Source organism: Poromitra crassiceps, assembly GCF_964638095.1.
Source record: "Poromitra crassiceps genome assembly, chromosome: 3".
Taxonomy (NCBI): Eukaryota; Metazoa; Chordata; class Actinopteri; order Beryciformes; family Melamphaidae; genus Poromitra; species Poromitra crassiceps.
The window spans coordinates 74,955,752-74,980,705 of NC_139625.1; the positions used below are offsets into that span (position 1 = coordinate 74,955,752).

The 24,954-nt window shown below is 45.6% G+C and overlaps 1 protein-coding gene across 2 annotated transcripts in view; it reads right to left on the bottom strand.

Moving 5' to 3' along the window:
• Positions 1 to 24,954, bottom strand: part of agap1 (ArfGAP with GTPase domain, ankyrin repeat and PH domain 1) — a gene marked incomplete at its 5' end in the record, with an annotated part of 348,600 nt that overhangs the window by 111,238 nt on the left and 212,408 nt on the right. For both annotated transcript variants that reach the window (XM_083634203.1, XM_083634202.1), the window contains 3 exons: positions 321 to 413; positions 1,442 to 1,597; positions 2,889 to 3,016. In XM_083634203.1, the coding sequence (XP_083490329.1) occupies positions 321 to 413; positions 1,442 to 1,597; positions 2,889 to 3,016 (377 nt within the window). The remainder of the gene's footprint in view (positions 1 to 320; positions 414 to 1,441; positions 1,598 to 2,888; positions 3,017 to 24,954) is intronic.

Sequence of the window (24,954 nt, forward strand, 5' to 3'; positions counted from 1 at the left end):
AGAGGGTGAGAAAGAGAGAGAACGATGGCGAAATCCCTTCCCACTCCTTATCCTAATGATCTCATTGGAGGACCCGGGAGAACCCCCTCACACTCTAATTGATGTCAAGTGTGTGCTTTCGCTGTTAATCAAGGCCGGGGTGTCAAACAGAGAGAGAGAGAGACAGAGAGAGAGAGGAGAGAGGAGAGAGAGAGAGAGAGAGAGAGAGGCCCAGGCGCGGATCCCAGGCCCAGGCCCGGAGTCTCAGGACCGGAGTGTCAAGACCGGAGTCTCAGGACCGGAGTCCCAGGAACAGAGTGTCAGGACCGGAGTCGCTGTACCTGTTTGATGGGGATGGCTCTTCCACTGCCGATGCTGTCGGCTCGTCCCTCCAGGCCTTTCTTGTCCTTCTCCGGCTCGCTGGCCTTCCGGGACTGAGGACGAGATCATATAAATAATAATAATCCCACAATCCATTTTTATTAGTATTTATAATACTAATCTTTATTTAGAATAATAATCTTTATTTAGAATAATAATAATCTTTATTTATGATAATACTAATCTTGATTTATAAAGCACTTTTCAAAATCTACGTAAAGAATACAGCATGACCGGGAAACAGTTTACCTGCTGCTTGGCAACAGTAGCGTCTGTGGGAACTGTTTTGATTGGCTTAGACATTACTCTCAAATTACTTTATTTTTTATTTTTATTATGACTTGATGAATAGCTTTTACATCTGTTGTAGAAAAGCCATATCCCACTGGAGGTCGTGCTGTTGTTATTGGATATCGTCATGGCTGTGATTATCTTCTACAACCAAATCACAGCCGGCACGATATACAGTAACAGTACATCACTGCCTCTGTGTGCTATTGCTTAATAAAGAGGCAATGAAACATTTGATCATGTGACTTTAGTTCATTTGCATTTCACCTCAGACAAGTCAGGACACTGCTTTTAAGTCTGACATTTACCTAGATTTGCTAGAAAGATGGACAACATTTCAGCTTTTCATCAGTAGTTGAGTACAAGCTAGTTAATTGTTGGTAGTAAGCATTTTAAATTCTAACAGGCTCACAGCATCTGCAGTCGTGTTTCTGACTTGGATTGTGGTTGTTTTGATTCATCAAAATGTTCAAAATCTGTATTACTGTACTGTACTGTACTGTACTGTACTGTACTGTACTGTAGAGCCACATAGTGACATCATCTAGCAGCACACTGGTTGGTGAAAAGCTGAAATGTTCATCTTTCTAGCAAAACTTGAAAGCAGTGTGCTGTCTTGTCTGAGGTGAAATACAAATGAACGACAGTCACACTTTATGTCATCTTTAAATTTATAAATGTAATACGTGATCAGATTCACTGGCAACACTTAAATGTGTGTGTGTGTGTGTGTGTGTGTGTGTGTGTGTGTGTGTGTGTGTGTGTGTGTGTGTGTGTGTGTGAGACTCACAGTGAAGAGGTTGGATCGTCGTTTGGACTGCTTGCGAACAGGTGTGGGGGTGTTGGTGGTCTGGGGGACGTCTATGCGGAGCTCCTTCTGGCTGGTGCTGGGTGTGGACGGTACCGACGACGAGTAGTCACTCAAACTGCCTCCTCCGTTACTCGTCTGCATGGAGGGGGGGGGGGGGGATTTGCATAGATAGTTTTTAGTATTATTTATTTTGTTTGTATTATTTTATTACCACCTTTCAGAGATGGGAAAAGTACACACATTCTTCCCTTAAGTAGAAGTACAGTTGTGTAAAAAGAATGACTGGTAAAAGTAGAAGTACTGATTCAACTTGTTTACTCAAGTAAAAGTAAAACAATACAGACTCTAGAGTGTAATCAAGTATAAAAGTAAAAAGTATTTCTACCAGCCGTTTCTGTGCAGAGCTAACTGAACCTGACGTCATATTAAGAGAAACAGCATTTTCTGGTTGGGACTCTGGAGACGATGGACCGAGCACACACGGACACACAGCTCTCCAGTTATAGTAGTAGGATTGGCTACAGCTGGTGTATGCTGATGGTATTTAATAATAATTGTTTGGATTTATATAGCATATATGTGGAGAATAACTGCTGGCATGAAAGCAAAGCGCATTGAGTTACTATAAAGGTGAACAGAATGTTATGAGAATGTTATGAAATTAGTTACAAAAAGGTTCATATATTTGAGGATGGAATCACCTGTTTTTTTTAAAGTATTTTTAAGTCCAGGAAGTGTTTCCAAATGAATGTATTTGTTGTCATCTGGAGGTCTAGTTTGCTGGTAAAACGTAGATGGAAAAAAGTTTCCAGTCTTTGTGATGTGTTCAAAGTCTACTCAGTGTGACAGGTGCTTCCTCAGGGTCACATGACAGTAAGGGGCGAGAGCTAAAGACGCTCTGAGGGCCGTTTGTCGGAGGCAGGCAGAGGAAGATAAACAGTGTGTGTGCGTGTGTGTGTGTGTGTGTGTGTGTGTGTGTGCGTGTGTGTGCGTGTGTGTGGCCGCTGTACAGACACACTGAATGATGGCTTTTTAATGAGGAATCGATGGAGGATTGAGCCACGCCGATCGAACGGCTTAACGGCCGGAGAGATGGAGAGAGCCCAGAGCACTCACTACACACACACACACACACACACACAGTGTGCGTTTATAGTGTATGAGAATGTGAACCTCTCTGCACTTGAGGAGTTCTTTATAAGGTTCTTTATAATATGGGATAGTGTGTGTGTGTGTGTGTGTGTGTGTGTGTGTGTGTCTGTGTGTGTGTGTGTGTGTGCATGGCATGCACATACAGTACGTGCATGTGTGTGTATGTGCGCGCGTGCATGCGTGTGTGTGTGTGTGTGTGTGTGTATGCACGTGCATGCATGTGTGTGTGTGTGCATGCATGTGTGTGCGTGCATGCATGTGTGTGTGTTCTGACCTGGCTGATGTGCACAGCAGACACCTGTGTGGAGCAGACAGATGAGTGGCTGGGTGAGTTGGGTAGAGACTTGCACGGCCCGATGGACAGCTGCTGCTTCTTCCTGGTCGCCACGATCTTCTGGGCAACTGCACACACACACACACACACACACACACACACACACACACACACACACACACACACACACACACACACACACACACACACACACACACACACACACACACACACACACACACACACACACACACACAAAACCAACAAGTGTTACCAACAAGTATAATAACTCGGATTCAGGGAGATTAAGATCAATATCGACCTTATTGATTATCTGATATTGGCCAGTCAATGTAATCCACCTGATATGATGGAGGTTCGTATTTATATTTTTCGTTTATTTGACAGGGACAATACACATGATACATTTCTGTAAACATGTGCAAAAAGGCTTGTTTTCATCTGCAGTCCATGGCCAAATATGTCTGAAAGGAAGAAAAATCACTGGTATGGGTTTCAAATGGGAAACCTTTGGAACATTTTGATATTTTGGAAGTTTTGAGGCATGAAAAACATTTAATATCTGGAGAGGGGGAGGGGGAGAGGGATCATGCAGAAATACCCACATCAAAGACTTCAGGCACAATTAAAATTTCAATTATATTCGACGTACATTTTTCAAGAGATTATGGATATTGCAGCTTGTGCGACTACATACTCTTCGAACAACAGGTATTTGCATACACTATTTGTTCAAATCAAAACTTTTCAAGACCTGGAAATGGTCAAATATTATATAGACTTGAGCCCCATAACAGATACTGGAATTATAATTAATTAATTATAATTAATTAATTATAATGAACTTAGTAAGGCCAACTCCATTGACGTATGTTAAACTAATGTACACCCACCACTACACTATAAGGCTCTTTCACACACAGATCGCGCAAAAATTGCAGTTTAGGAGTCCCGCAAACACCGCACCCTCGCCACAGAAATTGCTTCCACACAGAGCCAAGCAGCAGGGCCACATTCCCGTGCTGCAGTGTACTTTCAAGTGAAATCCCCTGCTCCCGGATTGAAAGGCGACCGCCCGCATATCAAACAGCTGCAGTCTGCATAACGTTCGTTGGGGGAATAGTATAGGCTATAAATGCACATGACTACTTAACGTTAGTAGTTTTTGTAAGGGAATGCACAGAGCTGATTTTGAGAGGGAATATCCTCAGACCAACTCGCCACAGACAGCTATAGCCCTCTGAAGCTTATTATTATATCCGTTAATTGTACCTACTAATGTCAACATCGTTTGAGCATAAAGCCTAACCGCACGGAGCATTCCTCCTGGCGTCCCTGCAGTCATGATTGTATAGGCTACTTTTTTTTACTTTCACTCCTGCACTTTCTTGATACATGAGGTGATTTCCCCTGTAATTTTTTTTATGAATGAGCTGACCATTCGCACCTTTTCCGGCTCGCTGCAACAACGCTTTCAAATGGAGGCGGGTTGCCAGGTAACCCGGCGCTGTTACTACCTACCGTCGCGGGACAAAAGGCGTAAAACAATTGTCCACCAAAGCGCGTTCACGACTTTCACATCGGAGGCGCGAATCCTATTTTCCGTGCATTTTTCGGCTTTCAAGGCCGGTGTGAAAGAGCCTATAGACAGAGAGATGGAGAGAGAGACCACCACTACACTATAGACAGAGAGATGAGAGAGAGAGACCACCACTACACTATAGACAGAGAGATGAGAGAGAGACCACCACTACACTATAGACAGAGAGATGAGAGAGACCACCACTACACTATAGACAGAGAGATGAGAGAGAGACCACCACTACACTATAGACAGAGAGATGAGAGAGACCACCACTACACTATAGACAGAGAGATGAGAGAGACCACCACTACACTATAGACAGAGAGATGAGAGAGAGAGACCACCACTACACTATAGACAGAGAGATGAGAGAGACCACCACTACACTATAGACAGAGAGATGAGAGAGAGACCACCACTACACTATAGACAGAGAGATGAGAGAGAGACCACCACTACACTATAGACAGAGAGATGAGAGAGAGACCACCACTACACTATAGACAGAGAGATGGAGAGAGAGACCACCACTACACTATAGACAGAGAGATGAGAGAGAGACCACCACTACACTATAGACAGAGAGATGAGAGAGAGAGACCACCACTACACTATAGACAGAGAGATGAGAGAGAGACCACCACTACACTATAGACAGAGAGATGAGAGAGAGAGACCACCACTACACTATAGACAGAGAGATGAGAGAGAGACCACCACTACACTATAGACAGAGAGATGAGAGAGAGACCACCACTACACTATAGACAGAGATGAGAGAGAGACCACCACTACACTATAGACAGAGAGATGAGAGACCACCACTACACTATAGACAGAGAGATGAGAGAGAGAGACCACCACTACACTATAGACAGAGAGATGGAGAGAGAGACCACCACTACACTATAGACAGAGAGATGAGAGAGACCACCACTACACTATAGACAGAGAGATGGAGAGAGAGACCACCACTACACTATAGACAGAGAGATGAGAGAGAGAGACCACCACTACACTATAGACAGAGAGATGAGAGAGAGACCACCACTACACTATAGACAGAGAGATGAGAGAGAGACCACCACTACACTATAGACAGAGAGATGAGAGAGAGAGACCACCACTACACTATAGACAGAGAGATGAGAGAGAGACCACCACTACACTATAGACAGAGATGAGAGAGAGACCACCACTACACTATAGACAGAGAGATGAGAGAGAGACCACCACTACACTATAGACAGAGAGATGAGAGAGAGAGACCACCACTACACTATAGACAGAGAGATGAGAGAGAGACCACCACTACACTATAGACAGAGAGATGAGAGAGAGACCACCACTACACTATAGACAGAGAGATGAGAGAGACCACCACTACACTATAGACAGAGAGATGAGAGAGAGACCACCACTACACTATAGACAGAGAGATGAGAGAGAGACCACCACTACACTATAGACAGAGAGATATGAGAGAGAGACCACCACTACACTATAGACAGAGAGATGGAGAGAGAGACCACCACTACACTATAGACAGAGAGATGAGAGAGAGACCACCACTACACTATAGACAGAGAGATGAGAGAGAGACCACCACTACACTATAGACAGAGAGATGAGAGAGAGACCACCACTACACTATAGACAGAGAGATGAGAGAGAGAGACCACCACTACACTATAGACAGAGAGATGAGAGAGAGACCACCACTACACTATAGACAGAGAGATGAGAGAGACCACCACTACACTATAGACAGAGATGAGAGAGAGACCACCACTACACTATAGACAGAGAGATGAGAGAGAGACCACCACTACACTATAGACAGAGAGATGAGAGAGAGAGACCACCACTACACTATAGACAGAGAGATGAGAGAGAGACCACCACTACACTATAGACAGAGAGATGAGAGAGAGACCACCACTACACTATAGACAGAGAGATGAGAGAGACCACCACTACACTATAGACAGAGAGATGAGAGAGAGACCACCACTACACTATAGACAGAGAGATGAGAGAGAGACCACCACTACACTATAGACAGAGAGATGAGAGAGAGACCACCACTACACTATAGACAGAGAGATATGAGAGAGAGACCACCACTACACTATAGACAGAGAGATGGAGAGAGAGACCACCACTACACTATAGACAGAGAGATGGAGAGAGATACCACCACTACACTATAGACAGAGAGATGAGAGAGAGACCACCACTACACTATAGACAGAGAGATGAGAGAGAGACCACCACTACACTATAGACAGAGAGATGAGAGAGAGACCACCACTACACTATAGACAGAGAGATGGAGAGAGAGACCACCACTACACTATAGACAGAGAGATGAGAGAGAGAGACCACCACTACACTGTAGACAGAGAGATGAGAGAGAGACCACCACTACACTATAGACAGAGAGATGGAGAGAGAGACCACCACTACACTATAGACAGAGAGATGAGAGAGAGACCACCACTACACTATAGACAGAGATATGAGAGAGAGAGACCACCACTACACTATAGACAGAGAGATGAGAGAGAGACCACCACTACACTATAGACAGAGAGATGGAGAGAGAGACCACCACTACACTATAGACAGAGAGATGAGAGAGAGACCACCACTACACTATAGACAGAGAGATATGAGAGAGAGACCACCACTACACTATAGACAGAGAGATGGAGAGAGAGACCACCACTACACTATAGACAGAGATGGAGAGAGAGACCACCACTACACTATAGACAGAGAGATGGAGAGAGAGACCACCACTACACTATAGACAGAGAGATGGAGAGAGAGACCACCACTACACTATAGACAGAGAGATGGAGAGAGAGACCACCACTACACTATAGACAGAGAGATGAGAGAGAGACCACCACTACACTATAGACAGAGAGATGGAGAGAGAGACCACCACTACACTATAGACAGAGAGATGAGAGAGAGACCACCACTACACTATAGACAGAGAGATGAGAGAGAGACCACCACTACACTATAGACAGAGAGATGAGAGAGAGACCACCACTACACTATAGACAGAGAGATGAGAGAGAGACGGCGGAGTGAGAGATGAGGAGAAGAGAGAGAGAGAGTGAGTACATTAGTCCTAATAATGCTGAGCTCGGCCGCCCCACCAGCCTCCTCATTCTGTTATTCATCTGTCCTGCCTGAGACCCAGGGACGCCCCCGACACACACACACACACACACACACACACACACACACACACACACACACACACACACACACACACACACACACACACACACACACACACACACACACACACACACACACACACACACACACACACACACACACACACACACACACACACACACACACACACAGGCCAAGTCGTTTATCAGCTAACAGCTCCAGTGATTATTCTCCCATTATTAGACTGAAGGGGTGGATGGAGACGGTTGGACCGGGAGCAGAAAGGTCCCTGTCAATCAATGAGACCCCCCTTCACAGTCTCAGCCAATCAGGGGAGGAGACATCGGGATCTTTGCTTAACTGTCTCTATAGAGGTCTTCGCTATCGATCCGCCCTCCCTGGTGTGTGTGTGTGTGTGTGTGTGTATGTACTTCAACTGCACTGGAAATCATAAGACCAACAATCAGTAACTACTCCAATACTGCGATCAAACAAATATCTGGACACATTATTGAGAGAAAAAAACACATTCTTCATTACAAATGAATTAAAAAGTCAATAAAAAGTTGATCGCAAAAACACCCCAAATGAATTAAAAGAAACAACTCTCTGAATGTTATTCCCCTCCCTGTCATATAAACACAACACATGTGGTCCACTAGTCCAGTCAGTGGTTCTCAACGTGGGGTCTGGGGACCACCAGGGGTCCTTGAGGGGGTTTCAGGGGGTCCCCAACAAACTGATGAACTTCAGCATTATTTCATTTACAAGAAGGTAACAGTTTGAGAATGTAGACAAATGACTGTTCTGTCTTTCTACCTACAAAACAGATAGTCATCATGGGACTGAAGGTATTCTAGACAAAATTGTATCTGAGAATAAAACTATTTTCAGATTTGGGTCCGAGAGACATTTACACCTGGTTTTTAAATGTGACCTGTATCCGGATAAGTTATCTGGATGCTATCTGGATAACGAAAAATGCATATTAATGCAAGGTGTAAATGCATCGTGATCAGATCTTCCTGACCACATCTGGATGTACAGTACTGTCGTCTGGCTCACATAACATGCGACCATTATCCAGATAACTTATCCGGATAGAGATCGCATTTAAAAACCAGGCGTAAATGGGGTGAAAATCTCATCAAATGGGGGTCCGTGGCTCTAATATGTAAATGAGGGGTATGATATGAAAAAGGGTTCAGAATCACTGCACTAATCTATAAATCTGTCTACAAAATCCCTCTTCCGCCAAGTGAAGATATCCTGCACAAGGACACAGACCTGGGCAAAGTGGAGAGTCACATTGGTACGGTTCAGCTACATGGGAAGGAGTGCCAGAACATTCAGACTGTCCCAAAAGTAATTGAATAGGCTTCTCTGTGCTCCATACCTCCTGCATCGTCCCAATGCTGTAAACTTACACCTTGTTGTTGTTGTTGTTCTTCTGCCACACAAACGGATGGATTCTAAAAGTTGCCAAGCACTAAACAAATACATCATTTAGAATCTGTAATGGAGCCAGCCAAAGAATCTGGCCAAGCAGTCACACTTGGCAGCTGTCAAAAGCGTACAGGACGTACTATTTGTTTCCCCCTGTGTTTGTGGTAGACGCTGGAGAGGATACAGGCGAGAGTTAAGGCTGCATGTGTAGCCGGGAACACTCCATTATCTCTGTTCCAATAAACACAGGCCCGTTTCATGCGCTCGCAGATGAAGCCATTGTTTTAATTGGGCTCGTTAAAGCCCCCGGCTTCGTTAATGAGGAGCCGGTCGTAAACATTTACCTTCAGGTGACACGGGGCGAGCCAAGGGCGGCGAGGAGAGCCGGCTCCGTGCAGCGTGCAGGCAGGCACTCTACTAAACACGCCACACTGAGTCGGACTGATCCAAAAGACTGGGAAGAAAGTTGCTCCCTGACCAAACATCACTGTTAACGGTCGACACTGTCAGCATGTTAATTAACCTGTCCCCATGTTAAACTGCCAACTGCTTCATCTGTAACTTGGGAACATTTAACTTAGGTACTGTAGGCCCTATACACTCCTAAATATTAATCTATTATGGCACTGACATCAAACTGAAATAATGTTCATTTAGTTGTAGTTTGTTTAAACTGCATTTGGGCAGAAAATGCCAGATTGTTCCTCGAGAATCTAAGATGATGTCGATTTATAAAAATGACGTGGGATTTCTCTTTCTGCATGTTCCTTGATAGATACAACCACACTTTACATGATAGTATGTCCTTTAGCAGACACTTTTATCCAAAGTGATTTACAATAGTACATTTTGTCAACAGTAGTGAAATCAACTATGCAACACAGTCTACATCAGCCAAGACCTTTTAAAAGAAATACGCAGCATTTGCCAATACTTGAAGGAATAAGTAGCATTATTATATTTTTTTAATAGAAGGATGGATAGTTCAAGAAGGGTGGTCCAAGGGTTTTTAGCCTCCGCTGAAAGATGGGCAGTGATTGGGCCGTCCTGACAGAAGGGGGGAACTACAACTGTTCAGCTGTCAAGGTTGCCAGTTTGAATCCCAGTGCAGGAAAATATTGGAAGTGAAATTGAACAATGTACACTCTGCTCTCTCTTAACCCATTGATACCTGATGCAGCATTTGTGTGTATATCCCTCAATTGTGTGTGTATCCCTTTAAGACCGCGAACCGCGTGGCGCGGTTCGCGGTCTTAAAGGGATACACACACAAATGCTGCATCAGGTATCAATGGGTTAGTAGGGAAGTTCAGGAGGAAAGAGATGAAATATCTCTAAAAATTCACACTAACACAAGGAACGACACGCCTCTCACTCCTAGTGAGTGACAGGCTGGAGTCCCGCCTTCTGCCTCGGACTTCTGCTCATTGGTCAGATGAAATGAGAATAGCAGAGAAACAGGGTGAGATTTCTGAGACATAATATCATGCTTGTCTTTGGCCACCAAACAGCAAATTATGTTTTATGATTTCTAAATAAAGGTTCATCCATAAAGGTTCCCTACTGTAACTTTAAAAGCTAATGTTGAGGTGCCTTTAAACAATGCACTCAATCCCAAGACACTCCAATAGTGGAGCTCAGTGTTCAACAGTACTAGAAGACATTGGTCGAACTGGTTGAACAAAGGTTCAAGAGAAAATAACAATAAAACCCCGCCCCTCCACAGTAGCTCCACCTGGACAGGGAGCGGGCATCCGCTGCCCAAGCCAACCAATAGGACGCGGCCTCCGACATACATGTCAGCATGTACATCGGGCGCCTGGCGGGGCTGTATATTACTTTAAGTGTTAAGAACAGTTATGATAAGGCTGCGCTAAATATTTAAACTGTACTGCTAATGCAATTTAACTTTCTCCATCAATCTTGGTTCTCCTGTGAGCGGCTGCCATTTATTCTAATGGAAACGTCTCCCCTTTGATCAGATTTATGGGGGGGCTGAGACATAAAGGCCTGGGGGGCGGGTGATGGTTGAGTGACTGGAGCTGACTCGGCAGTCTTCATTTCAAACCAACCATTTGAACCTACAGATACAGTAGCTAACTGCTGTAGCCGCTAATACAAGTTAGCATATTGTCCTTTAGTCTCATTTAGTGTACCACACAACAGTTTGAGATAAAGGCTTTGAAATATCACATCGGCCCGAAACAAACATTTCTGCTGATATGACAGGATGATAAAATGACGCTTTAATGATGGCCAGATGCTCAACAACGCTTGACTAAATGCTTCACTAGCATAACTTAAGTTGACGCAGTTTTCTTGTTTTGTCCAGTGAATGTGTCCATTTTGAAAAGCATTGCATTGATGTCTGCATCTACCAGTGGGCCATCACCATAAGAGTAGTTATAATAATGTGTTATATAATAATTCCACTACAGGAGAGACTTAGATGGGGGGGAAATGCATGTATTTATCGGTATCTATAACTGATCTATTGCAACGTTAATGTTACTGATCTATTGTAACCTTAATGTTGCTGATCTATCTAACAAATGTGGACCAAAGCAGCTCAGCAGGCAAAATAGAATACAAGGCAAAAAAAGGAGCTACTTGGAGTTTGAAAAGAATATATTATTTAATGAGAAGTAATTGTATCTGCGTACTGCAAAGAGTTACAAACCAGAATACATCTTCAATTGATACGGGCAAACACAAAAACGCAATGCGTTTTAACCGTTGGTCTACAGCCTGACGAAGACCAATGGTTGAAACGCGTCCCACCCTACCAGGGCATGGAAAACCACAGACACCCTACCAGGGCATGGTAAACCACAGACACCCTACCAGGGCATGGTAAACCATAGAAACCCTACCAGGGCATGGAAAACCACAGACACCCTACCAGGGTATGGAAAACCACAGACACCCTACCAGGGCATGGAAAACCACAGACACCCTACCAGGGTATGGTAAACCACAGACACCCTACCAGGGTATGGAAAACCACAGACACCATACCAGGGTATGGTAAACCACAGACACCCTACCAGGCCATGGAAAACCACAGACACCCTACCAGGGTATGGTAAACCACAGACACCCTACCAGGGTATGGTAAACCACAGACACCCTACCAGGGTATGGAAAACCACAGACACCATACCAGGGTATGGTAAACCACAGACACCCTACCAGGGTATGGAAAACCACAGACACCATACCAGGGTATGGTAAACCACAGACACCCTACCAGGCCATGGAAAACCACAGACACCCTACCAGGGTATGGTAAACCACAGACACCCTACCAGGGTATGGTAAACCACAGACACCCTACCAGGGTATGGAAAACCACAGACACCCTACCAGGGTATGGAAAACCACAGACAAAATCAGACTTGGAAAGAGCAAATGTGAGAAGGACTCATGAAAGCAAGGCAGCAGAAAACGGCCAAGACTACAGGGCAAAAAAATCTTGTGAAAAATAAAGAGCGTCCTCAATCCTCTCAGGCAGGAGGGCCGCTCGTCTGCCCCTGCAACTTTATTACACCTCCATCATACCGGTTAGCTCGTAAATACTGACTGCTACTAAAGCTATTTTGGGCTATTCTGCAGTCTGCACACCCTCTTACTGCTGTAAAATACCCTTTTCATACTGTCCCTTCATTCATACATTTATAGATTTCTACTTAGCGTGTTCTGACCCTACTCTGTTCAAATAGTCCGTTGTAGATGTTTATATTCTATTTTTCTTTACTATCCTGTTAGTATTTGCTGCTCCAACGGCCCGGGGGCAGGACTTTTCGGGGGGCATGAAAATGGTCAATTTTAAGGCTGTTGAATATTGGGAGAAAATATGAATTATTGGCCTTCAGAAAGCCATGTTAGTTGAAGTTGTTTGTGTGTTAGGGTGGGCAGGTTCCTCACTGAGCAGGCTGTTTGTGTGTGAGGGTGGGCAGGTTCCTCGCTGAGCAGGCTGTTTGTGTGTTAGGGTGGGCAGGTTCCTCACTGAGCAGGCTGTTTGTGTGTTAGGGTGGGCAGGTTCCTCACTGAGCAGGCTGTTTGTGTGTTAGGGTGGGCAGGTTCCTCACTGAGCAGGCTGTTTGTGTGTTAGGGTGGGCAGGTTCCTCACTGAGCAGGCTGTTTGTGTGTTAGGGTGGGCAGGTTCCTCACTGAGCAGGCTGTTTGTGTGTTAGGGTGGGCAGGTTCCTCACTGAGCAGGCTGTTTGTGTGTGAAGGTGGGCAGGTTCCTCACTGAGCAGGCTGTTTGTGTGTGAAGGTGGGCAGGTTCCTCACTGAGCAGGCTGTTTGTGTGTGAGGGTGGGCAGGTTCCTCACTGAGCAGGCTGTTTGTGTGTGAAGGTGGGCAGGTTCCTCACTGAGCAGGCTGTTTGTGTGTTAGGGTGGGCAGGTTCCTCACTGAGCAGGCTGTTTGTGTGTGAAGGTGGGCAGGTTCCTCACTGAGCAGGCTGTTTGTGTGTGAAGGTGGGCAGGTTCCTCACTGAGCAGGCTGTTTGTGTGTGAGGGTGGGCAGGTTCCTCACTGAGCAGGCTGTTTGTGTGTGAAGGTGGGCAGGTTCCTCACTGAGCAGGCTGTTTGTGTGTGAAGGTGGGCAGGTTCCTCACTGAACAGGTTGAAGCTGACATTCTGACATGACCTCAGAGCTGTTATCAAAACACTTGCCAGCTAATTTGTCTAAACTGTCGTCCCCGTGCCAAGTAGTCTGGGGCATCCATGCTGTACTCCAGAAAACAATAGCGCTCTAACCTTACGCTCCGCTCAGAAAACATGGGCGACGCGAGTTATCTAGCTACTGCTCACTGCCACTGCTCTGAGGGAGGGGCTAATTATCTGCTGCTCTGAGGGAGGGGCTAATTATCTGCTGCTCTGAGGGAGGGGCCAATTATCTGCTGCTCTGAGGGAGGGGCCAATTATCTGCTGCTCTGAGGGAGGGGCTAAATATCTGCTGCTCTAAGGGAGGGGCTAATTATCTGCTGCTCTGAGGGAGGGGCCAATTATCTGCTGCTCTGAGGGAGGGGCCAAATATCTGCTGCTCTGAGGGAGGGGCTAATTATCTGCTGCTCTGAGGGAGGGGCCAAGTATCTTGCTGCTCTGAGGGAGGGGCCAAGTATTTGCTGCTCTGAGGGAGGGGCCAAGTATCTGCTGCTCTGAGGGAGGGGCCAAGTATCTGCTGCTCTGAGGGAGGGGGTGATTATCTGCTGCTCTGAGGGAGGGGCCAAGTATCTGCTGCTCTGAGGGAGGGGCTGATTATCTGCTGCTCTGAGGGAGGGGCTGATTATCTGCTGCTCTGAGGGAGGGGCCAAGTATCTGCTGCTCTGAGGGAGGGGCTAATTATCTGCTGCTCTGAGGGAGGGGCCAAGTATCTGCTGCTCTGAGGGAGGGGCTAATTATCTGCTGCTCTGAGGGAGGGGCCAAGTATCTGCTGCTCTGAGGGAGGGGCTAATTATCTGCTGCTCTGAGGGAGGGGCCAAGTATCTGCTGCTCTGAGGGAGGGGCTAATTATCTGCTGCTCTGAGGGAGGGGCTAATTATCTGCTGCTCTGAGGGAGGGGCTAATTATCTGCTGCTCTGAGGGAGGGGCTAATTATATGCTGCTCTGAGGGAGGGGCTAATTATCTGCTGCTCTGAGGGAGGGGCCAAGTATCTGCTGCTCTGAGGGAGGGGCTAATTATCTGCTGCTCTGAGGGAGGGGCTAATTATCTGCTGCTCTGAGGGAGGGGCTAATTATCTGCTGCTCTGAGGGAGGGGCTAATTATCTGCTGCTCTGAGGGAGGGGCCAAGTATCTGCTGCTCTGAGGGAGGGGCCAAGTATCTGCTGCTCTGAGGGAGGGGCTAATTATCTGCTGCTCTGAGGGAGGGGCCAAGTATCTGCTGCTCTGAGGGAGGGAGGCGTTTCCTGGTCCTGCTGCTACATCCAGACCAGGGAAAACATCCTCCATGCTGGAATAAGGACAGAGGCTTAGAGACAGACTACAGGTTAATGACCACCAGCCACCAGGCAAATAAATACTGGCTCATTTTAGCCATGGCTAGTGAGCTTCTCTAGCTTTGAAAGAAGTAGACGTATGCACACCCAACATGCGTGATGAAGGCAAAACTCATAGAAAATAGAAAAAGATCTGTTTAAAGTTAAAGTGATAATCTGGAAGATTTTCATGTAAATAAATGTCTGTAAAGTCACTATATATCGCCAACTGAGTTAACACAATGGTGATTGAGCCTATGGCCCATTGATGAAAGTTCTTGCATCTCTCTGTATTGCAACATTTATGAACTTGTGTCTGTGGCGATTCAAAAGTATTCAAAAGTAGCGCGAGACCCCTTCCTGGCTGTTCATTGGGTAATGAGTCACGCATTTTGGTCCTCCACTGATGCCCCTCTCTCTCTAGAGGACACTACTTCTGACAGCTCAAATGCCCCCCCACACACACCCCCAGCCACCCACGTGTCACAACGATCTCCAGTGGGGTCCGCTGAGAAACTTCTTCTTCTTGGCGTCCAAGAGTTGCATTAGCGCCCCCACTGGCCAACTTGAATGTATTAAGAAGAAGAAGAAAAAACCCTTCACGTCACATATGCGCCAATGTGTGGATCTCATCTGAAATTACTGCTCATGGCCATTGGTGTTGACAGAGACAAGAAAACTGAAATCTTCCATATTATCACTTTAAGCTTCCAGTAAATGTATTAGATTTAATGTAACAGATTTCAACTTGGAAGTATTTTTCTATTTTCCATAAGTTTCTATAGCCTACCAGCCTTTTGGACAGGACATTGATGGACATAACTTGGTTTCTGGAAATCAGATCTGGATGGTAAAACCCTGGAACTGTCTGAAGCCATCGGCCACTGTGAGCGATGAGGGAAAAAGTGAGTTCCCTGTTCTGAGGTACAGTTTATTGTGCTGGGGGTGTCTGCCTATTGCCACAATAAATCAGCACAGTGAAAGCTCATTATGAATGCTGTTAACATGTCCACGTGTGAATCTGTCAAGCACACTGTTGTCATGTTGTATACTGTGTTAGGCCTTTTATTCCACACAATAAATGTTAAGTAGCGATTAACATTTTCATTTCGCACTACTTAAAGACAAACTGTAAAGCTGCCTTCTACCACTCTCGACACTACAGCTATTGTTTCTGTTTGGGTTTCTAGCACTTCTCTCACAGAAATATCATGAGGACTTTGTGGCACTCCTTACTATGGGTTACTTGTACTGTAATGTTGTTGCTCTACAAAATTAAGCAGTCAATGTAAATGTTAAATGTTGAAATGAGAAATTTGGCGGTTTTAATTTTAAGAGGGTGTTAAAGTTTTTGTCATATCTAGTAGTTGACTGTTGATGTGAAGAGTGGATGGCATGGATTATGAACATTGTATCCCTGTGTGTGTGTGTGTCTGTGTGTGTGTGTGTGTGTGTGTTAGTGCTGCACGATTAATCGAATCGCAATCGCAATCGCGATGTCAGCACGTGCGATTGCATAACCGCAAAAGTGTGCGATTATTTTATTTTTTTCACGTCTTTTTGAGTGTGTGTGTCAGACACACACACACACTGTGTGTGAGAGCCTCCTTTAAACTAACGTTACACGCGACGCAGCAAACACACGTTTCTCAGCCATCACACTGGGCATCAATACTAGCGGGAGACTTCTCCCATGCACTCCCGCAAATAAGTAATGTTATGTGCAGCAAGGTACATATTATCTAGAGAGGGCGAGAGAGAACATCCATGATCGCTAACAGCAAGCTATGCTAATAACTAGCTAGCCGTTCGTTCAGAAACGCATGTAAACAGCCGTGTGATCAGTGAGAACGTCAGTAAAATAAGGAGAGAGCTGCAGGTGCTTATGCAGAACTAGTGCGCGATTAAGTACACAGTGGGGATGACCCGCTGTGATGAAGAATATAACGAGATTAACAAGGTTGATAGCAAAACACTGTCGCAGCTGCCAGCACTGGCAGCATCACCTCCAGGCTAGCTAACTAGCCTGTCACATGACGCCTTCATGGTCCCCTCGTTAAAAGTCTGCAGATGCACGTTCTCACCTCTCTCTCTCAAGAAGCGTCACGTGAGTGTGGCGTTTAAGGCCATCTGTCGCTACAAAATAAATAAACGGGGTGTATCATTCATTAGTATTGCTGGACAGACATGTAACTAACTTTGCAACTTTGCTGAGCCATCTTCTATGTGCTGTAACACAGTGCAGTTTCTATTTGACTGGTGTTTCTTTTTTACATGTTTGGGACAGGCAAATGTCTCAAAATGTTTTATTTTTTTGTAAAGATAATTTAATTTCAAATTGTTTTATTTTTTTAGTTTTAATATATTTTAAATTGTAACATATTTCATGTATTTTAGTCTGTGATATGTGAAACCGTGGTATTTTTGTCCAAGGTTATCATACCGTCAAAAACTCATGCCGGCACATCCCTAGATACCTAGTGGCAGTGGTGGCCCAACGGTTAGAGAAGTGAGCTTCAATCCCCGGGACCGGTAGGATAAATCTGGGTGGGGAAAGTGAAAAGGCAGCGCTTGCCCCTCCCTCATTACCACCACTGAGGTGCCCTTGAGCAAGGCCTTAACCCCAACTGCTCCAGTGGAGCTGATCAGTGGCCAGCAGATCAGACTGTGGTTGTACTGGTCAGCTTCCAGGTATGAATGTGTGTGTGAATGTGAACAGGGCACTCCTGAAAAAGAGAGCATTGCTCTCAGTGAGACTCCCCCTGTATAAATAAAGGTAAAAAAAAAACTCTTGTTTATTATATCGCAATCACAATCGCAATCGCAATATTGTCCACCCTAATCGCTAATCGCACCTTTTCCCCAAATCGTGCAGCACTAGTGTGTGTGTGTGTGTGTGTGTGTGTGTTGACGTTGCATGCCTGGTGAAGTGGTGTTGCCATGTGTCCATTACAACACAATAACACAGGAGCTAATAGCAGCAATAACAGGATGTAACAGAGACAACAACCTGCATCAGTGTCACCATGCAGGGAGACCAGCTCCCACTGCATCAGTGTCACCATGCAGGGAGACCAGCTCCCACTGCATCAGTGTCACCGTGCAGGGAGACCAGCTCCCACTGCTTCTGTGTCACCATGCAGGGAGACCAGCTCCCACTTCTTCTGTGTCACCATGCAGGGAGACCAGCTCCCACTGCTTCTGTGTCACCATGCAGGGAGACCAGCTCCCACTTCTTCTGTGTCACCATGCAGGGAGACCAGCTCCCACTGCTTCTGTGTCACCGTGCAGGGAGACCAGCTCCCACTGCTTCTGTGTCACCGTGCAGGGAGACCAGCTCCCACTGCTTCTGTGTCACCGTGCAGGGAGACCAGCTCCCACTGCATCAGTGTCACTGTGCAGGGAGACCAGCTCCCACTGCATCAGTGTCACTGTGCAGGGAGACCAGCTCCCACTGCTTCTGTGTCACCGTGCAGGGAGACCAGCTCCCACTGCTTCTGTGTCACCGTGCAGGGAGACCAGCTCCCACTGCTTCTGTGTCACCGTGCAGGGAGACCAGCTCCCACTGCTTCTGTGTCACCATGCAGGGAGACCAGCTCCCACTGCATCAGTGTCACCATGCAGGGAGACCAGCTCCCACTGCATCAGTGTCACCATGAAGGGAGACCAGCTCCCACTGCATCAGTGTCACTGTGCAGGGAGACCAGCTCCCACTGCATCAGTGTCACTGTGCAGGGAGACCAGCTCCCACTGCTTCTGTGTCACTGTGCAGGGAGACCAGCTCCCACTGCTTCTGTGTCACCATGCAGGGAGACCAGCACCCACTGCTTCTGTGTCACCATGCAGGGAGACCAGCACCCACTGCTTCTGTGTCACTGTGCAGAGAGACCAGCTCCCACTGCTTCTGTGTCACTGTGCAGGGAGACCAGCTCCCACTGCATCAGTGTCACCATGCAGGGAGACCAGCTCCCACTGCATCAGTGTCACTGTGCAGGGAGACCAGCTCCCACTACATCAGTGTCACCATGCAGGGAGACCAGCTCCCACTGCATCAGTGTCACCATGCAGGGAGACCAGCTCCCACTACATCAGTGTCACCATGCAGGGAGACCAGCTCCCACTGCATCAGTGTCACCATGCAGGGAGACCAGCTCCCACTGCATCAGTGTCACCATGCAGGGAGACCAGCTCCCACTACATCAGTGTCACCATGCAGGGAGACCAGCTCCCACTGCATCAGTGTCACCATGCAGGGAGACCAGCTCCCACTGCATCAGTGTCACCATGCAGGGAGACCAGCTCCCACTGCTTCTGTGTCACCATGCAGGGAGACCAGCTCCCACTGCATCAGTGTCACCATGCAGGGAGACCAGCTCCCACTACATCAGTGTCACCATGCAGGGAGACCAGCTCCCACTGCTTCTGTGTCACCATGCAGGGAGACCAGCTCCCACTGCATCAGTGTCACCATGCAGGGAGACCAGCTCCCACTACATCAGTGTCACTGTGCAGGGAGACCAGCTCCCACTACATCAGTGTCACCATGCAGGGAGACCAGCTCCCACTGCATCAGTGTCACCATGCAGGGAGACCAGCTCCCACTACATCAGTGTCACCATGCAGGGAGACCAGCTCCCACTGCATCAGTGTCACTGTGCAGGGAGACCAGCTCCCACTGCATCAGTGTCACCATGCAGGGAGACCAGCTCCCACTACATCAGTGTCACTGTGCAGGGAGACCAGCTCCCACTACATCAGTGTCACTGTGCAGGGAGACCAGCTCCCACTGCATCAGTGCATCAAAGACCAGCAGATATTTCATTTTAAAGAGTTTATCCGTCGGCCAATACGGATATCGTGTATCCCTAGTATGTGCATGTGTGTATGCATACAGTACTGCATATATAGTGTATGTGCACAGGCATTATGTTCTCTGTGTGTGTGTGTATGCATACTGCTAGTGTATGTGTATAGGCCAGGGGTGTCCAAACCTTTTAAAATCGGGGCCAGATTAGATCATGTGAAGATACCGGAGGGGCAGCTGCTTCTCGCATCATAATGGGTTATTAAAAAACAAAGCAAAAACAAATATACAATACAATTGTACTTTAAGGATTTTGTTTACCGTCTGAAAACATTAGTTCCGCCGAACTTGCTTGATTAACCAATACTGTGTGTGGAGGGCCACATAAAGTATATTTTGAGAGACAAGCCGGGGGCCACTTAAAATTGGTCCGCGGGCCGCAATTGGCCCCCGGGCCGGACTTTGGACATGCCTGGTATAGGCATTATGTTCACTGTATGTGTGTGTGTGTGTGTATATGTATACAGTGTATGTACATACGGGATGTGGTGTGTGTGAGTGTTTACAGATGCGGGTGTATAGCTCTGAGTGTGTGTACATACTGTATTTGTGTGTACTGTATGCATGTGTGTGCATGTGTACGCTTGCATGTAGTGTGTGTGCATGTTTGTGTATATGTACATATGTCTGTGTGCTAGTTTGTGTGTCTGAGTTTGTGTGTGTGTGTATGTGTGTGTGTGTGTGTGTGTGGACAGCGGTCATCTCAGCTCGTTAGCGTGTGCTAACGACGCGCCCTGCGTCCGCACTCTGACACAGATTAGAGAGAAGAGGAGGAGGGAGAGGGGGAGGGGGGTCCATGTCACTGTAATTAGGCTAATTAAATTAGCGCTCTGATGGACGAGGGCCCGCCACCGCGCTGTCAGGACCCCCTCCAAAGACCCCCCCATCTTTCATATAGACAGAGATCACCCCCCCCCCCCCCCCCAACACACACACCACCACCCCCCGACTGGACAAGGCTTCAAATTCCCATTACTGCGCTCTGCTGTGTAAATTACCACACTCACACACACACACACACGCACGCACGCACACACACACACACACACACACACACACACACACACACACACACACAGCACTGACTGACAGCTTCACGTAACAAAGACAATCAGGTAAGTTAAATAGATAAATTAAGTGGACAGATGTAGTGGATATACTGTATGATGCACTGGCTACATTGAATGTTCCAACTATTGACCTTACTCTAAATAACACAATATTTATATGAAGGTGTTTACATGAGCTGCTTATAGAATATTCCACTTTATGTAGATGCTACAGAGCACATTCCCATTGACTGAAAACACACGGCCAAACAAATCACTCTCCTTCAATTGGGACCCCCCTCTATACACCCCCCCCCCGCAATAAAAAACACTATTTGAAATGCACATGACGATGAGCCAGCCAACTATTTTCAATGCTAAATGTTCTGCTCGTTCATGCAACTCTCCCTGTCTTTCCATTGTGCAGCCGTTGTAACTCATCAGACACGCACACACCCCCAATCATGTCAAATGAGTGTGTATCAGCGTTTGTTGGCGGGGGGACAGCGGGGGTCTTGGCTTGTCAGTGCAGATCCAGTAGATTATGAAGCGCTGGCTGCGTAATGACCGCCTCTATCAATCCAGCCTCACATGAAGGCAAGGTCATGGAAATCTGAGTGTGAAATCAATATGCACAGTTTGCACACGCATGTAACGCATTCAGCCCCCCCCCTTTCATAAATTGCTATTTCATTTGCGATCGACTCTGCGTCGTTGTTGCAAAATGCCATTTAAATAAGAGTGTTCAGTAACCATTAGTCAGTGCAGAGGGGGAACTGAATAAATAATACTCATTAATTCATGACTGCGTATCACCAATACTAGCATGACGACTAATTGCTATTGCTAACGTGTACAAATGGAAATAAACACAGGAGAGCATTCATAAGGTAAAATATACTGAAAAACTGAAATATGAATAAATAAGTACCCAACTATCTGCATACATGAATTAATAAATACATATACAGACAAATGAAGTAAATAAACAAATAAATACACAAGCATCAAAAAGTTAGACTAATTAACTGTCATAGATATCCTCAACATATAGCATTAATATATTAGTATAATAGTACTGTAGTGTATACATATAAAAATAGTAAAACAAGTCTAAATAAATAAATAAATAAATAAAGATAATAATAATAATAATAATAATAATAATAATAATAATAATAATAATAATAATAATAATAATAATAGGGATGATGATATATGAAGGTTTCAATCCAATGACAAAGCCATATATCTATTTTCTTTTCTTTTTTTTTGGGGGGGGGGGGGTGCTGCCTGAAATTCCTCAATTAATGGTTCAAAAACACACAAGATTGTGTCTTTGTCTCCGTCTGTCACCAATAGTGACAATAAATAAAATAACTAAGTCATAAAGAAGTACTAAGTAAGTAAAAGTAAGACATCTCTTTACAGTACATTTACATTTTAGATATATAAGAATACAAGGACTTAATGACCAGTAGAAAAAGCTTCACTTCCTCAATCAGTGACCAATAGGAAGGCCAATAAGCGACTAATAGGAAGGCCAAGATCCCACAATATTCTTCTACCATACCACACCATATTCTAAGTGACCGCAGTGACTTGACGAATCAAGTGATTGTAACTCTGATGTGTGTGTGTGTGTGTGTCTGTGTCTGAATTAGCGGCGGGCTGTGTCATGATGCGATAGCTTCTGACCAATTAGAGGAGGCGAGTGTTTTAAGTGGCTGAGGCCGTCGTTAGCGGAGTCCTCAGCTCCAAATTAAGGTCACGCTAAGTAGTCATTATGGAAGGAAACACTGCGCACTAAGCTAGACCCACGCTAATACCCCCTCCCCACCCACCCACACACACTGTGTGTGTGTGTGTGTGTGTGTGTGTGTATTGTGTACAATCGTACAATCACACAAAACACAATTACACACTGAAACAAATAGAGAAACAGACATTCAGCATTGCTTACACAAATACATGCAAACACTAGCGCACATACAGACTCGTACATACACTAACACAGACAAAAAGACACACACATACACTAACACAATGGTTCTCAATCTGGAGTCCAGGGACCCCCAGAGGGTCCTGGAGGTAGTCCTCAGCAAAAAGGGGGATCATTTATTTGGACTGTAATTCCATCCATAAGTAACACAATGACATAATCATACACTTTCTGTAATAAAAACATCTAAAAGCTAAAATCTTATCAGATGGGGGTCTGTGGTCTAATTTGTGTCAGTTTAGGGGTCCTTGACGTGAAAACTTTTAAGCCTTGTTGGTGAGGCCGATGGCAGTTGGGAAGAAGCTGTTCTTGTGGTGAGAGGTCTGTCAAGACCAGAATCTCTGGCCACAAGAACAGCTTCTTCCCAACGGTCATCGGCCTTACCAACAAGGCCCAAAAGCCCCTTCTACTGTACCAGGAACCCTACCAACACCACCCACAAACCCACTACTTCCTCCTGAACTCAGCTGAATCCCCGCCCCCTCAAACGTCCCTTTGCAGCTACAGCAGCTGGACTACACTCGTTACTTAAAGTATTATAGCTGCTTCTCCTACCAGAACTTTACACCATTAGATTACTCTTGTTAACTACATTGTGCACCGCTTGGACTGTAATGTCCTATTTAACTTGGACTGTAAACTCCTATTTAATTCCTACTGAACACTCCTACTCGTGTATATATATATCGTATAGACAGTACAGTATTGGACTGCACTTGCAATGTTGTGATAGCTATTTTTCCTATTTCTTTATCTGTGAATATCGACATGACCGCTATGCTTCATACTGACACTAAGATAAGTTCCTTGTATGTAATCTTGCATATTGTGACAATGAAAGTGATTCTGATTGTGAAAAGGTTTGAGAACCACTGCACTACCTTACAGCAGGGTTTCCACACCTTCTTAAACATCAGGACTTTCCAGGCCCGATTCCCTCAAATTGTAGGAGCCCAACACAGCATAGTTTCAGCTGGATCAAGTGTAATTACTGTTACAACACAGATCATTTTTATAATGAGAACCAACAGCTTTACAGAAGCTCACAGACAACAATTAAAGAGAAAGGCTTAAATGTGCTGTTAAATCTATTTACTAACATTAAGTAACAAAACATATCAAAAGAACTTCAATTTCTATTATTGCACAAAATAGTGCATGAATTCAAACTTTCAATATCCATGTGTATTTATGTCTATTGTCAAAAACTTTCACACTCTTGATTTTTTTCTCAAATTCACAAACTTTCAAGGATTTCAAGGACCCTTAAGAACACTGACAAACGCAAAGACACAAATGTAAAAACTGACAGACACATCAAAACACTAGAAACATGCATCCAAATAAACACACACTTGGAAATGCACACACAAAGACAAGGAGACACACAAATGCTAAATATCTTCCATGCACAGACACCTACACAAAATCACTTTCAAAGCCACGCACACACGCACACACACGCGCACACACGCGCGCACACACGCGTGCGCACACACACACACACACACACACACACACACACACACACACACACACACACCTCGGGGCTGCTGTCAGGGCGACAGAAAACATTAAAGTAATCATTTTGCCACTCGTCGATGGATCTCACTGTAGTGGATAATTAAAAAAACACGATTAATCGGGGATAATGATGTGAGAAATGCAACGAGACAGTGTCACCCAAAATAAGGAACTAAGCCACTTTGCCCCTTCTCACACCCCGGCGTAACACACACACACACACACACGCACACACACGCCAACGCACTCAGACACATGCACGCACTCACACGCGCACACACATGCACTCACACACATGCACTCACACACAGTGGAATAATTAAGATGATAATAGGGCAGCGTTTAGTGTGGAAAGCTTCCTCCTGGGCCAAGAGCACTGAGAGCAACACA